The following is a 15,876-nucleotide window of genomic DNA, read 5'->3' as shown; positions in this document are numbered from 1 at the left end:
GAGTTGACAATTTTTCTCCTCTTCTTAAGCCAAGTTTCAGTTACACCAATGATATCATGCTGTCATGAGTCTATCTGTACTTGGTTTTTGGTTTTATTTGCTATACTCCTTGCGTTTACATATATACCTTTCAGTACTGCCAAATTCCTGTGTTTACTCTATTTTCTTCTAACATTTATTTCTTCCGTCTCTGAGACGCTTGCTAATTTCCTGTTTCCTTCTCTGAATTTGTCTTATGAGTCAGCCTTCAGGTTTCCAAGATTCTGCCAATCTAGTTTAAACCCTTCTTTAACAGCACTCAGTGAGCATATTTGGCCCTGTCCGGCTCAGGTAAAGACTGGCCAGATCCCACCTTCCCTGGAAACTGTCCCTTTGCCTCACAAAACTGATGCCCACCCTCCCACACCAGCTTTCCAGGCATTTATTCAATCACTCGATTCTCCCATTTCTAGACTCAATAGTGTAATTAAGGAGAAGATGTTTCCAGTAGCAGGAAGGTCACAGGACACACATTGAAGATAATTTTCTGAAGAACCAATGTGCAATCTAAGTTTTTCTTTTTAAAAAAAAACAACTATTTTTGATAGGAATGCGCTGCCCATAAGGATGGTGTAAGCTTAAAACGGGGAATGAAATATTTGAAAAGGAAACTTTGCAGAGCAATGTGGAAGGAGAATGGTGTGGATAGTGGGGATAATTGATAACTCAATGAAAGGGCTAGCACAGGCACAGTAACCGTATACGTTTATGGGGAATTGTAACATCTGCTGTATCTGCTATATCTCTTAGCCATTCTCAGTAAACGCAACATCATCTTAACAGTATATTTGACTGACTGCTATGAAACAAAGCAAAGCCAGCAAGAGTTTGGTTTATAAATTCCAGTTCAGAATTTCACACCGTGGTTTTGTACCTCACTGAGAAATTATCCAAATTATTGAGCACGTGTATTAATTAAGGTTTCGCAGAGTGGTTCATGACCAGACATGAACCACCTTACTGCCGTATATGTACCCAATCATCCAGCCATTGCTTTGTGAGTGAGTGCTGAGCAATTTGTCACAGAAATACATGTCATTGCAGAATGGTTACAGTGCAGAAGGAGGCCATTCAGCCCATCGTATTACCACTGGCTTACTCAATGAGAAGTGACTTCATGTGTCCTCCTGCCTTTTCCCCATAATCTTACCTATTGTTTTTATTCAGGTAGTCATTTAATTCCCCCTTGAATGCGTCAAATTATCCTGCATGGATTTTAAAATAATTTCAGTGTCTACAATCAACGTCATTGAAACATTCCACGAGATTTTGGAAGGCATGACTCCTGCTCTTGAATTGCTGACAAATGTAGCCCCGTCTTTCCAACAATTCCCCAAACCTTTCCTGTTTCTGAACTACTTACCTCCGAAGGCAGCTGGAAAGTTCAGAAATTTAATCCCCCCCCCACTCCCACCTACAGCTCACGTGTTTGGTTTGGGACTGAGTTGACAAATGAAACATCTGAAACAGGAAAACCCAACCAGCCTTGATTCTACCTGGTTTTATCAGAGGTGAGATAAGGGTTAGGCAACCAATAAGGTGTTCCTGTGAATATTATAACAAGACCACATGGGTTCATTTTAATGATCTTTCTACTTTCAATGTAACTCCTGATGCTGACTGGCCAGGGGCCAGGAGCAGCTGTGCATGTTTTCTGGCCACTAACAGATGTAGCCTTCCCAGTTAAACTGCATTATCTAGGCTCATTGGAATCCAGTATCTACAGCCCGTTCTCTGTCAGCAATGAAGACACCCACCTAAAACCATTACTATCACAAACATGCCTCCAGCAATACAATGCATTTTTACCTGCATTGAGCTTGAGCGTGATAAAATTTCAATCTCTCTCTGCCCCAGATCATGGCTTTGTTTTTGAAATATACGGTACAAGTATATGTTTGGTTCAGTCAGTCTTCAATTTAAATGGCTTGGCTTGCCACTTTAAATAAACTTGTGTTAGTTTGTTCCAGTCTCTTTGTTGCAGTCAAACAAATCTATTGCATTTCGAGACTCTGTGTAAATGTTCTGAGTTGTTCAAAAGTCAGTGCAACCTGATTAAACATTAATCTCTGCTGCTGTGAGATCAGTTCTTAACTGTGGTATCACAAACTGCATCTACACACTTATTGAAATTGTGCCCTTGTTTTTGTCACATCAGAAGATAAGGCCTTCTATTTTGAAATCGCCAGGCACTTGGAAAACCACCAGGCCCAAGAAGGCGAGACTATACAATAGGTGGCTTTTTACAGCACTACTTATGGGCCAAGAGAAGTAGAATGGCTAAACATGATCTGGAATCTGATCTCTCTCTCTCTCTCTCTCAGGATGTGGTAGTGTCACTGAATGAATAATCCTGAGAATGAGAGTTCAACTTCCACAACTTTTGCAAATATTTAGGGTGCAGTTCTCCCTTTTCTAAAAATGTGTGAAGCTGAGTGTATTAGGGGGTGACTGACATTGCACACCCACCAGCGAGAATCATCCGATTGCCTGCCAGCCATCTAATTAAGAGTTGAGCTGGCCTCAACAGCCGGCCAATCAGAGGCCAACAGCTTCTGGGCCTTAAGGTCCGCCAATCGAGGCCTACTCAGAATCCAGCAGGAAGAAGGTAAGTTTTTTTTAATTTCCTGTCATGAGGTGTGTTTTGTTGGGAAAGGAGAGGGTGTGCATGGGGTTAGCATTCAGACAATACCCCCTTGCTCACTGTTCATGCTTCCAGTTCCCCCAAAAATGGGGTAATTGTAGTCACTCCCCAATCCCCCTTCCACACCACCACCTCCATAAGTTGGCAAATGTCACCTATTTTTGAACACTTCTATGTGATTTCCTCCTCACCTCCTTTGATCCTTGAAGGATAACCTGGGCTGTAAGTCAGTGGGAAACATGAGTTTTGTAAGTGAACTAGCTTCAAAAAATATGGGGGAACAAAGTTTTCTTGAGGAACCATGAAAAAGCCAATTTTGTAGCACCTGTTTGACATGCCCGTGAATGACTGATTAAAAACAGAAGCTGCTAGAGAAACTCTGCAGGAGCGGCAAGTGTTTGTAGGGAGAGTACCAGGGTTAATGGTTCAAGTCCAGTACCTCTTCTTTGGAGCTGACTCCTCAGTCCTGCAGGAGAGTCACCTTTTCAAAACATTATCCTGTTTCTCTCTCCACAAGTTCTGCCAGATCAGCTCAGTATCTCCGGCACTTTCTGTTCTTATTTCAGATTTCTAGAATTTGCAGCATTTCAATTTTATTTTAATGGTTACATGTACTTTAATTTTAATAAACAGCATCATCTATCAAACTTGTACAACATTTTTTAGTTTTTCCTTGGAAAGAGTCAAAATAGTATGTGAGAAATGCTTCATGTATTTGTTTTGTTGGCAGTATCTTCGGACTCACGGTTTGTGTTTTTTTTAATTGCCCAGAAAAGCTTGTAAACTCAAGTAAATTTGCAAAGCAATGAATGATTATTAAAGTATAGGATGTACACAGCAGTAAATCACATAATTATTCTGTTAGCAAACCCAATACAGGGTCAGCCCGGAGCTGGATTGGAAACTTGGAATGAGCCTGCCAGCTAGATGCAACTCTTACCATCAGAATGATCTTTACATGCCTTGTAATCATGCTCAATAAGTTTATTAAAGTTTTCAAGTTATAAGAAAATCTTCTCCTCCACATTTGAGACCAGTTGATCCCTTCCCTCTCCTGTCCGTTGAAACTGAGGACTTAGGGGGTCCTGGAGCCATCAGGAATTCAAGATTGCTGTACTTCCAAAGCCATGGCATAAACTGAAAGAGGCACTGAAGCATAATATTATGTTGTTTATATTCCCTTTTGACCCAAAGGCCTCACATTTGTCTCAATGGAAGTGAACAGTGAGTGGTTTGGCTCTGTTGAGGGATGTAATAGCACAGGGAGTTGCAGTTGGACCTGTTAGGGTCCTGAGGGGAGCATCAATTAGTGAGAAAACTCAAGCTGAATTCCCTGTCAGTGTTTGCATTTAGGGATTGTCCTGGTGGGAGTAGAACCTGTTCAGGAGAGCAGGACTTTAAATGGATACAAGGGTCAAAATGTTGCAGAAGGCTCCAGATCCCCAGCTATACCCACTTCTCCAAACAAACAAGCCCCAGCACACCCCAGCTATTCTCCATTGTCAGCAGGACTGAGCAGTTGGAGGTACTAATGGGTCAGGCGAGTGAGGAGAGCTGTTGGGATAGCTGTAAGGTAAAAGTGCATCCGAGTAAAGATTGCAAATGATTCAAAAGCACTTGGCTACTGTTGAGCTGAAGAGTGATCTCAAGGAGCAGACTCTGAGGTCTGTTGGGGAGTGTGGTCAGCGTTCCCGCAACACTCAAATCACAGAAGCTCACAATGTTACTGTACAGAACGAGGCCTATCAGCTTTCCATGTTTGTGCTGCCTTTGGGAATGAACAATCTACCTCATGCCTTTTATCATCCTCCTGTCTGCACACTTTTCCTTCCAGATAGTAATCCAATTCCCTCATGAATGCCTTGGTTGAATCTCTGTCATTACTCAGTCAAAGATCCTAATAACTTGCTGCATGAAAATGTTGCCATTGCATCATTTGCCAGTTACCTTTAAATCCCTGTCCTCTGGTTCTTGATTCTTCCACCAATGGTGAGTACCTCCATCCAGTTTTCTTTTCATCTTCTCTTCTGCAAGGCAAACCATCCAAATTCTCCAATCTATCTCGCTAACTGAAGTTCATCTTTGCAAGAACTATTCTGGTGATCCTGTTCTGTTTGCAATTGAATTAGCGGCATGGGGCTTGATGAAGACAGTAATGTCAGACACCCAATGGTACGAGTGTGGCTGTGGAACATGGTTAGAGGAGGGAGGTTATGTGATGAAGCCCACAGGAATATATCTGATCAGATTGTTAGCTATACCTAGTACAGAGAAAGATGGTGACAGTTGTTGAAGGTCAATCAGCGCAGCTCCAGGACCTTTCTGCAGGAGTTCCTCAGGGTGGTGTCCTAGGCCCAACCATCTTCAGCTGCTTCATCAATAACCTTCCCTCCATCATAAGGTCAGAAGTGGGGATGTTCATCAATGATTACACTACTCATGACTCCTCAGGTACTGAAGCTGGCCATGTCCAAATGCAACAAGGGGCAAGTAATATTTGCGCTACACAAAAGCCACACAATAACCATCTCTAATAGGAGAGAATCTAACTGTTGTTCCTTGAAAATCAATTGCATTGCAATCACTGAATCCCTTCCTTTCAACATCCTTAGGATTTTCGTTAAAGAGAATCTCACCTGGACGAGCCATAAAAATATTGCGGCCACAAGAACAGGCCAGAGCCTAGAAATCATGCAGAGATTAACTCAGCACCTGACCCCGCCAAGGTCTGTCTACCATCTACAAGGCACAAGTTAGGAGTACGATGGAATACTCCCCACTAGTCTGAATGAGTGCAGCTCCAACAATAGCTCCATCCAGCACAAAGTAACCAGCCTGTTGTATGAAATTAGCTTCAAGTGACTGCTTTTCCCTCTTTTAAGTGGAGTGAATTTCAATCGGTAATTCTGCTGCATCTGTATTGCAGAGGGACCTAAAGCTCCTCTGCCTTTGCCAGTTATAGACATTAAGTAGCAATTTTGAACAGGAAGCCTGGCTGAGGGACATTTTCTCCCTCTTGAAATGAATGGAATTGCACTCTCCCACACTTGTGGTCTCCAAAACTGAGATCAGACACTTTCTGATTTCTCTGGCTCAGTGGCAGACGAATCCTCCCTAATGCTGTAGAACTGTTGAGCCCCAATTTTTAGTTCGCCTCATTTGATCGTATGATAGGAGCTGACAGAGAAATAAATAGTGTAGCCAGGAAAATAAAATAGAGAAATGAAACAAGGACTAAAGTCATGGGTGAAAGGGAACTAGCTCAGGTTTTGGGTGAAACTGCAGAAAATTCACTTTGTACTTTAGGAATAGTCATTTTGCAAATCTATCAGCTTGGTCCAATGAGTCTGTCCTGGTAGTCATTCCATTAAAACTGCTGTGCTATACAAACGTGGAACTGTATCCTCCATCTGTACCTCACTGTGTATGTGGGCCTGTGTAATTCGATGTATGTGGGTGATTTGATGCATAATTGTATGTATGTTTATGTGAACCTAATGTGTGTCTGCAGGCTTCTGTGATTTGTGTGCATTAGTGCCTGTGTAAGCATGTGCATTAGTATCCTTTCCTTTGCATATGTGCATGTCTGATTGTGTGCACAGGCCCACCGTGATATGTGGACACCAAATTGTGACAGGATTTCACTCGCCCCAGCAGTCTGTTCTGATCTGACTCACATCAGCATTCTTCACAATTTGTTACTAATCTCAAACACTCCTGGCACTTCTTGTGACTTTTATTTTCCCCTTCGGCACACCCTGACCTTCACAGTAAACTTCTCGCTGGTAATATATCAGAGCATTTGGAATGACTTTTCAAAATCATTTGAGGAAACAGTGAAAGTAAATACAGAGACGGTATGAGTGATTACAAGTGCCAGCTAGTCATATATTTTCTCAGGGCCTTTATCTGCCTTGGGAAAGTGAATTTGCTGAGCACTGCAGGATTGTTTCTTGATGGATTTGAAGGAACAATATTTTACTTTTTGTTTTCTGTCCTGTTGAAATGTTCTGCAGGAAACGTAACACTGAACAAAGCAGCATGGGGTTACAGTATATTTGCTTGCAGTGCAATATGCAACAATCCTATACCAACCTGGTTGACACCATTGCAATTCATAGGAGCCATATCTGCAGTTCAAGAAACTGGGTTGAGGAGCTGGATTCTGATCTTCAGACACTGCGATACATCAGGGAGGGAGAAATGTACCAAGGGACGTTGTGCCAGGAGACAGTGACACATCAGATTTAGTCTGAGGCAGAAGGCTGGTAATAACAAGTGAGAGCATCCAGAGGGTAGCAACGGAGGAACCTGGCAATTGTCCAACAGGATCAGGCTCCATTCAGTTGATGTGGATGAGAGCAGAGAGCTGGGAAATGCAGTTGTACTTCGTGCACTGCTGTCTTGCCATACTCATGTGACCTCTGTCTCTACTGTAAGTGGCTTCGTATGCAGTTGGTGGCAGCCAGTAAATGCACCTCACTCAAAACAGTCTCTGGGGTGGATGAGCAAACTCAACCCAGCCCCATGATGTGGTGGTGGTGGTGGTGGTGGTGGTGGTGGTTGGAGGGGTGGGGGATATGTGTGGTGCAGTTGTGGAAGCACGAAAGGAATGCATTAGCAGCAGGGGGTGGTATTTGTCAGGGGAATAGGTACTGTTCTCTGCAGCTTGGAATGTGATTCTCTGGGCTGTGTTGCCTGCCTGGTGCCAGGGTTAAGGCCATCTCTTAAGGAACTTGAAGTGGGAACAGAAGGATCCAGTTGTCATGGCCCACATAGTGGTAGTGACGTAGGTACGACACAGAAGGAGGTTCTGCTGAGGAAATATGAGACATGAGGAACTAAATTATAAAACAACATATCAAGGCTAATAATCTGTGGATTACTACCCGAATTTTGAGCAAATTGGAGTAGAGCAAATAAGATTATAGAGCTGAATGGATCAAAGATTGATGTGGGAGAAACTGGTTTTTCCTCATGGGGCTCTGAAACCAGTAGTGCAGAAAGTGGGAACTATATTATTGGGATGAGCTTCATTTCACCAATGCAGGCACCAGTGTTGTGGCGAGTTGTATATCTAAGATGGGTTGAAAGGGCTTCAAACTAAATAGTGCGGGTAGAGGGTTAAATTGGGGAAATAATTAGAAGGTTACAGAGAGACAATAGTGCTGTATAATGATAACTACAGCATGCAAATTGAAGAGTGCACTAACAAATAGGGTCAGAATAGAATAAAATAGTTTAAAAAGTCAAATCTTAAAGCTCTCTTGCTTGCATAACCTGTCTACAGCCACAGAAAGTGTGGAAATGTACTAATATTTTATTAGTTTAGCTATTATTCAGAATTTTTGAAGCGAGACTTTTGAAATTATCTGGAACATTACAATAATCCAAGGTCACACAGACAGCTTTCTGTGAACATCACTTTTTGCAGAACACCAAAGGTTTTAGATCATCTTAAAGAAGTGCAAATTTAAACATATTTTGCTCCCTGGTCACTCATCTGGAAAATAATGCTGGTGTTGACATGGGAAGTTTCCAAGTTAAATCTCCATTTCATCTTCATTAGTTGATCCCAACTAAATCAATGGCTGTATGTACCACAATTTATTTTGGGTTAACTAGCTTTCCTTCCATTTGTCACTGAGTGCCCAGGGGGTGGCTGGGTGTGTCTCTTTTAGTATGTGTGCATTACAGTATGTGGTGGTTTTCAAAATATGATTCTACATGGATCAGCACTTTTATCTCCCTTCTCTTCAGATGTGGTAATTGCAAGACAAGAAAGAAGATTATTTTCTTTGTGGGGAATACGATTTCCTGCTGTCTCACAGCTATAACTCATACTGTCACATGAAGAGGTTTCACAGCTATGATCCAGTGTAGGCTATGCTTTGACAGTGTCTCAACCATCTCCTCTTAGCTCTACACACAACTTCAAAAGTTCAACCATAACTAAAACACACCAGTGAGCAAAACTGATCAGCCTGCGACTAATGAGGCACAAACTGGAAAGACATCAATCATATATTATAATGGGAATACAATCACAGGAACCCATTGCAAGACATCTTTTTATGTTCAATGATAACTGTTGCCATCTTTTCATCACATTCTGTAACCTCCTGTGCCCTATAACCATCAAAGATCTCTGTGTTCCTTCAACCTTGTGTGTATTTGTGAGTGTGTGTGAGAGATATTCCATTGTAAGGTTATTGAGCTGCGCCTGCAACCATGTACTTACTCTGACTGTTATCCAGATTTAATCACTTTGCCATTGCCAGCTATGCCTTCAAACTCCTGCGCGTAAGCTCTGGAATTTTCTCCCTAAACCTGTCCAAGTCATTTTCGTCCTTTAAAGATGCTCCTTCTAACCCTACCTCTTTGTCCAAGCCTCAAGTCACTTGATGCAATTCTCCCTCACGTAACTTGGTGTCACTATATGTTTGATAAAAATCCCAGTCAGCTGCTTTTAGATGTCCACTAATTTCCTCAGGATTTGTCACAATCCACCCTCCACCCTCAAACATTCTAACATTGTTGGAAGTCTAATTGTATTTGTCTATAAAAGTAAGTTATGGCACGTCTAGCCAAGTTACACTGGTGGAGTTCGAGCAATTTTAGGGGATTTCCCAACATTTTCTACACAGCGTTAGCTGCATGCAAAAATGATTTGTTGCACGCTTTAGAGACCTGGTGTGATAGGATGGTACTTAATTTTGTTATTTTGAAATGTATGTTTCATGTGAACCTGGTGAAATAGCCAATAGAAATAAAAATAGAAACATGACTTGCATTTCTGTGGTACCTTTTCATGACTTTCTAGTGTTTGACTTTAGAAATGCTGTAATATAGAAAATACAGTAGCCAATTTGTATACAACAAGCTCCCACGAACATGATGATGACCAGATCATCTGTATTTTTATTTATATTAATTCAGGCATAACTATTGACATTAACACCACATATTATTCCCCTTCTGGCCTTTGAAATAGTACTATGCAATCTTTGGTCTGTCAAGGACTAAAGGGGCCTCAGATTAACATCTCATAGTTACCACTTTTGACAGCCTTCCTTAAGCACTACATTGGGATTATCAGCTTGGAACTTTGTGTTCAAGTCTCTGGAGTGGGACTTAAACCCATAGCCTTTTGATTTAGAGATGAGTGTGATACTAAAAGGCACACAACTGATGTTCTAATCAAAAAACTGCACATCCCTGCTTCTTCCCCAGCAATATCGTGCGGGTTTATACTGTCCCTCTCTGTTAAGCAAACTCTAGGTCATTCCAGTGGAACAGGGACTAGCTCTCTTGGTCCTCGCCCCTCCTTTACTCCAAACGCAGGGTGATTTTGAAAGAGCACAATGCATTTGATCGACTATCCCAATTCCTGAGTTTGATCACTGACAGTGAAGGGTAGCAGTTGAGTTTGTGCTGTCTGAAAAGATGTCAGCGCGGATCTCAAAAGGGAACAATCTGCTGTATCCCAGGCTCATTGTAGTTGCGACTTTTTGTTTCTAGGAAGAAAAAGGTTTTTGGAACTAAAACAGCATTGGAATTGTAATGTCATCAAATATCCTGTCTTCACCGAGATACTATCTGTTTTCCCCCTTTCTAGTGAAGTACATGAGAGAAGCTACACCTTACATCCGGAAGACCTCTCCGGTTTCAGAACTTGGATGGGAAACTCTCCCTCCAGAGTCTCCTAGGCTCGGATCTGCGGCCATAGAATCTCACGCAACCCTTCCATTCTCCTTACCAAGCGACTCCAAAGATTCAAAGAGCATTCCGCTGAAGATGTGTTATGTCACGCGAAGTTTCAGTACGCCAGACCCTGAAAACAGGTGACCCAATTTCTCTTTTCGTTAACCATTATATTTACAAACAGACAGGACCACAGACAGAACAGTGCAGCTTGCAAATATCTTTAAAGAGGCTATTAATAAACTTTGGCTGATGTGAATAGTAATATAATTGAGAATGTGCTTTAGTTAGGTTTAATTTAATGAGATACGACTTGGGTCCATCAATGCAGAAGAACAAAGAGACCAGACATGAAACGAGAAGTTGTAACTTCTTTCCTGTGGATCTGTGGAGGACTCACCTGCCCTCTCAGATGAATGTTAGATCCCACAGCCACTACTTGGAAGAGCAGGAGAGTTCTGTCCAGCATTTATTTTCTTAAACTGTCATTAGATTATCTGATTATTATCATCATGTTGCTGTTTGTTGGATCTTGCTGTTTGCTAAATTGGTTGTGGCATTTCCCAGATTACAACTGTGAGAATTTCAGAAAATACTTCGTTGGCTACTTTGCATCATCCTCTGATCCTGAAAAATGCTATAGAAATGCAAATATTTCTTTTTCTTCCCATCCCATCTCTCTCCATCCCCGTCTCTCCCCAGACTCCCTAATAGCCTACCTACTAATTGGATCAAGGTTTGGATCCAATGTTCTAAGGAGATCCCTCTCTAAAGAGAAATGAATTGCCACGCTGTACACAACAGGAATTGCAACTGAAACAACATTGAGCACAAATTTATGACACAAAATTAACTCAAGTGACAACAAAATTAACAATTCACAAGATCAACAAAATTGAACAAATCACAGAGAAAGGACATTTTGCAGTGAGAGCCTGGACAAGGAACGAGTTGAAAAGAACAACAGCATTACTATTGGGAATGCTGTGAATGGGATCATAGAGAGCAAGGAATCAGGACACCAAGACTTAGAACTGATTCTGGAAGAGGCCTTGAGAGTAATATCGGATGGTGGAAAATTCAGTCCACAATAAAATGGGAGTGACATGGTCATGGTGATACAGCAGCATTGAGGGCATTGAAGCAAACCCATGGATCAACTGGCATGGAAGCACAATGTGGTGTGTTTAGAAAGAAAATGTGATGTTCCATTCATCTAGTGTATGCTGTTTATCAACACATTATAAGAAGATAGAAACTGCCCTAAGAGAAATGTTCTGACTTAACCTACAAATAGTCCTGCATATACTCAGCAGGTCAGACAACATCAACAGGGAGAAAATTACTGTTTAAGTCAATTAGTTATCGTCGCATCTAACGAAAGGTCATCGATCTGAAACAAACTCTGTTCCTTCCCGGTCAGCTTTTGTTGATCATTTCTAGCATTTTTTTTTATTACAGCATAGTTTGAGTTTTACAACATAACAGTGCAGCTTAATCTGTGTCCACTTATGTTCGCTTCTTCAGTTGCACCCAGGAAGCTGGGATTTGCCTGGAACAATGTGGATCCAGTCCAGGATTTCAAGATTGCACATGATGTCAATATTATAGGTTTGGTCTTTTGAGAAGTATCATTAACACAATGCACGAGACTTTTGCAACAGAGCAAGTACTTTCTTACTTGTACCCACCTATGAATCATGTTGCAATATTTTTTTCCATGCCCTTTAGCTGTCAGTTTTCATTTCTGTTGTTTCAGTTTGACTTTGAACTGCCACCAATTTCATTTTAGACGGGTTTTGCAATGTACAATAGGATCAGAGAGTTTTGAACACTTAATATAAGACGCTGTCTATTCAGTACTGCCCCGATGGCTTTTAGCTGTGGCTCCTTGGGTAACGCACACTCCTCTGAGTCAGAAGGTTACCTCTTCAAATCCCATTCTAAAGACTTGCACTGAAAGTCTAAACTGTCACACCCAGTGCAGTACTGACAAACCAAGAGGCTGGCTAAGAAACACCATACCGGGGAAGAAGGAACTTGTGTTTTTGAGTTGACTTTTGTAATTTCAAGATGTCCTGAAGTACTTTAGAAGAGTATTCGATGTTGTAATATAGGAAAATCAACAGCTGTTTTGCTTACAGCAAATTCCCATAAGCAGCATTATGATGAAGATCAAATCATCTGTTTTTTGTGAATTTGATTGCAGGATAATTATTGGTCTGGAAACTGGTGAAAGCTCCCCTGCAACAGTGCTAGGAGATCTTTTCCATCCACCTCAGAGGGCAGACAGGGTCCCACTTTAATGTCTCGTCCAAAAGAGACTCCAGAACCTGGAAATGGTACAATCCATGTGAAAATTCCCTAACTCTAATCATGCACTTCACCTTCCCTTTCTCCCTTGACTTCTCTTACTCTACAGAGGCCTTCCGTTGACTATCGTGCATTGGTAAGTCCTTTTGTTTGTGAGCTTTTGCAACTAACCAGTACATCTGGTAGAGTGCAGAACACAGCTTATGGACAGGGTCCCTAAAATCACCTCCCAAACCTGCAACGTTTACTACCTAGAAGGACAAGAGCATTAAAAACACTGGAACATCACTTGTAAATTACCTTTCAACTGTCTCAGCATTCTAACTTGGAAATATATCGCCATTCACAGGTCGCGCTGTGTCAAAGCCCTGGAAATCCCTTCCGAACAGCATGATGGGTGTCCGTACCTCACATGGACTGCAATGGTTCAAGAAGGCAGCCCACCACCCAACTTCTTGAGGGTTATTCGGGATGGGAAATAAATACTAGCTCAGCCAATATTGTCCACATCCTATGAATAAATGTTTAAAGTAAAAGGCAATATCCAGTCTTGATCAAGGTAAAAAAAAATCCCCTTAATGATTGTGGAACTACCTTCCACAACAACAATGGTGCCGTATCAATCATCCCTTTTAAATCTTGTGATTGATATACCTATATTAACTAAATTTGTTAAAAGATATGGGACAAAGATTATATAGTGTGATGATTCAGGCAGGAGGAGTTCAACAGAAATCAGACTTCATGAGCATAACAAAAGTCTAAATGTCTTATTTTACCATCAAGATGGTCAATTTGTTTCTCTTTATTCTGTTCTAGAGAACAGTAATAGACTTTCACCACATTTCTTCAATAAAGTCAAAATACCTTGTTTATTCCACCAAATGTATTCTTTACACAAGTGGCAAAACTGATTATCGACTAAGCTGCAATGGGAAATTGAACTATATCCCCTTAATCCCAATATACACACATACATACATAGATAGGATAGGCCCAGGTCCTTGGATTTAGTCAACAGTTCAGCTTTGAGGTTCTTGGCCTCCATTTCTTTCTCCACGGTAAAAACTGACATGAAATATTCATTTAATACCTCTCCCATCTCCTGAGGTACAGCACAAAGACAACCCCTTTCATCTTTAAGCGGCCCAACACTCTCTCTAGTTGCTGTCTTGCTCCTAAAGTACTTATAGAATCTCTTTGAATTATCGTTAACCTTATCTGCCAAGGCTATCTCATATCCCCTCTTTGCCTTCATGATTTCTCTCTCAAGAATGCCCCTACACCCTTTATACTGTTCAAAGGATTCATTTGACTCCAGTTGTCTATTTCTAAAATATGATTCCTTTTTATTCTTGACCAGAGCCTCAATATCCTCATTCATCCATTGTTCCCTAATCCTACCAGCCTTAACTTTTAGTCTAACAGGAACACAATGATTTTGAACTTACCGTTGTCACATTTTTTAATTGATTTAAACAACGAAGTAAATGTTCTTAAATGACAATAAATGATAATCAAGCTTCTTTGTTTTAATGCTGTTTCCTTCAGACAATTTGAACTGCATTCTCCTGATTGCAAATACACCGTAGTCCTGAGGTGTAAAGATCCCAGCACAGCCCAAGCCTGGTTCAACACCATTCAATCTAATACCAGTAACCTGACCAGCAAGGTCATCGCAGAAGTCAAAGATCAACTGGGAAGAACAGGGATAGCTGGGAGTCGAGAGATTCGCCACATAGGCTGGCTCGCAGAAAAGGTAAGATGTGAGAAGTGCTTCTTTTATCTTTTCATGTTTTGCAGTGGAGTCAGAAACAGTGAAAGTCTTATTTAAACAATTGCAGGATGCTGTGAAATTATCCATAGGTTAGTAGAGGTTAATGGAAATGGTGGAACAGTGTAAATAGCAAAGATCTGCTTCCTTCCTGCTGATCTCTTTTGCACAGTAGCTGTTCAATTATTTTACAAGCCATATAAATGAAGTTTACTGGTTTATGAAGCGTACCATGATTTACTAAAATAGCTATTTTGATTAATCCTGCCAACAAATATATTAACACTGTTTTGTCAATGATAATATACAATTGAAGGGAGTATACTACTATAAGCAGTTGCTTGATAAAACAGCGCTTGAATATCACTGAAAAGTGAGATATGTTGCTGAAGTCTTTTGTCTCACATTCATCCAGACAAACAGAAAAAATGCCAAATTTCAAATGTACACAGTAGTTTATATTGAGGGAGTAAAGGTGCTGAGTAGTTGGCTGGCTGATCATTGCCATTCAGGAAGTGATGGAGAACTGACAGGCAGTCCAAGCTCCCAAGTGAGACAAAAAAGGTGCAATGCTTGAACATGGTTATGGCTTACCATAGCAGAGTCATGCATATAATAATAGTGAGCACAGGCTTGGGTCATGCAACTCCTTGGTCAGTTGACTTTTCCATCAAGCTGTATCCCTTTCACCTGCTGCATAAATTATTGTAAATTAAAAACTGAAAGAACTGCGGATGCTGTAAATCAGGAACAAAAACAAAGTTGCTGGAAAAGCCCAGCAGGTCTGGCAGCATCTGTGAAGGAAAAAACAGAGTTAACGTTTCGGGTCCGGTGACCCTTCCTCAGAACTGTGCATAAATTATTGTGGTTGTTTAAATTTGGCATTCTTGCATTTGTCCTGACGGATGCATAATGAAAAGCTTTTGCAAAATTATTCTAGCATGTTATTGATTGGTCAATGTTAATTCCGTGATGATATCGCTAATCATTACCGTCTTACAGATGAAATGTTGACACTTACAGGTGTATGTAAATGATCCTATGGTTACTGTTTTGAACAGGGGTAGAGGAATTTTCCTGATGTCATGATCAATATTTACACCTTAATAAACACTACAAAAATGGATTATCTGATCATTATTATATTGATATTTTTGGGATTTTGTTGTGCGAAAATTGGCCACTTTGTTTTGTATGTTAGAATAGCGACTCGACCTCAGAAGTACATAATTAGTAATGAATCACGTTGGGTGGCCTGAGGACATGCAAGCCATTCAAATTTTCCATCATTCTACCATCGGTCATGCCTTCAGCTGTCTGGGCACGGTGCTCTAGAATTTCTTCTTTAAAACGTTGACTCTTTTCTTTCTTTCTTTCTTTCTTTCTTTCTTTCTTTCTTTCT

At 40.9% G+C, this 15,876-nt stretch overlaps 1 protein-coding gene across 2 annotated transcripts in view; it reads left to right on the top strand.

Annotated features, from left to right (window-relative positions):
* Nucleotides 1–15,876, top strand: part of sntb1 (syntrophin, basic 1) — a 113,331-nt gene that overhangs the window by 72,305 nt on the left and 25,150 nt on the right. For both annotated transcript variants that reach the window (XM_048596082.1, XM_048596081.1), the window contains 2 exons: nt 10,302–10,527; nt 14,252–14,459. In XM_048596082.1, the coding sequence (XP_048452039.1) occupies nt 10,302–10,527; nt 14,252–14,459 (434 nt within the window). The remainder of the gene's footprint in view (nt 1–10,301; nt 10,528–14,251; nt 14,460–15,876) is intronic.

Source organism: Rhincodon typus, chromosome 4 (genome assembly GCF_021869965.1).
Source record: "Rhincodon typus isolate 14 chromosome 4, sRhiTyp1.1, whole genome shotgun sequence".
Classification (NCBI taxonomy): Eukaryota; Metazoa; Chordata; class Chondrichthyes; order Orectolobiformes; family Rhincodontidae; genus Rhincodon; species Rhincodon typus.
Note: the sequence above shows the minus strand (reverse complement) of the source record. Positions and strands in the feature narration are given on the sequence as shown.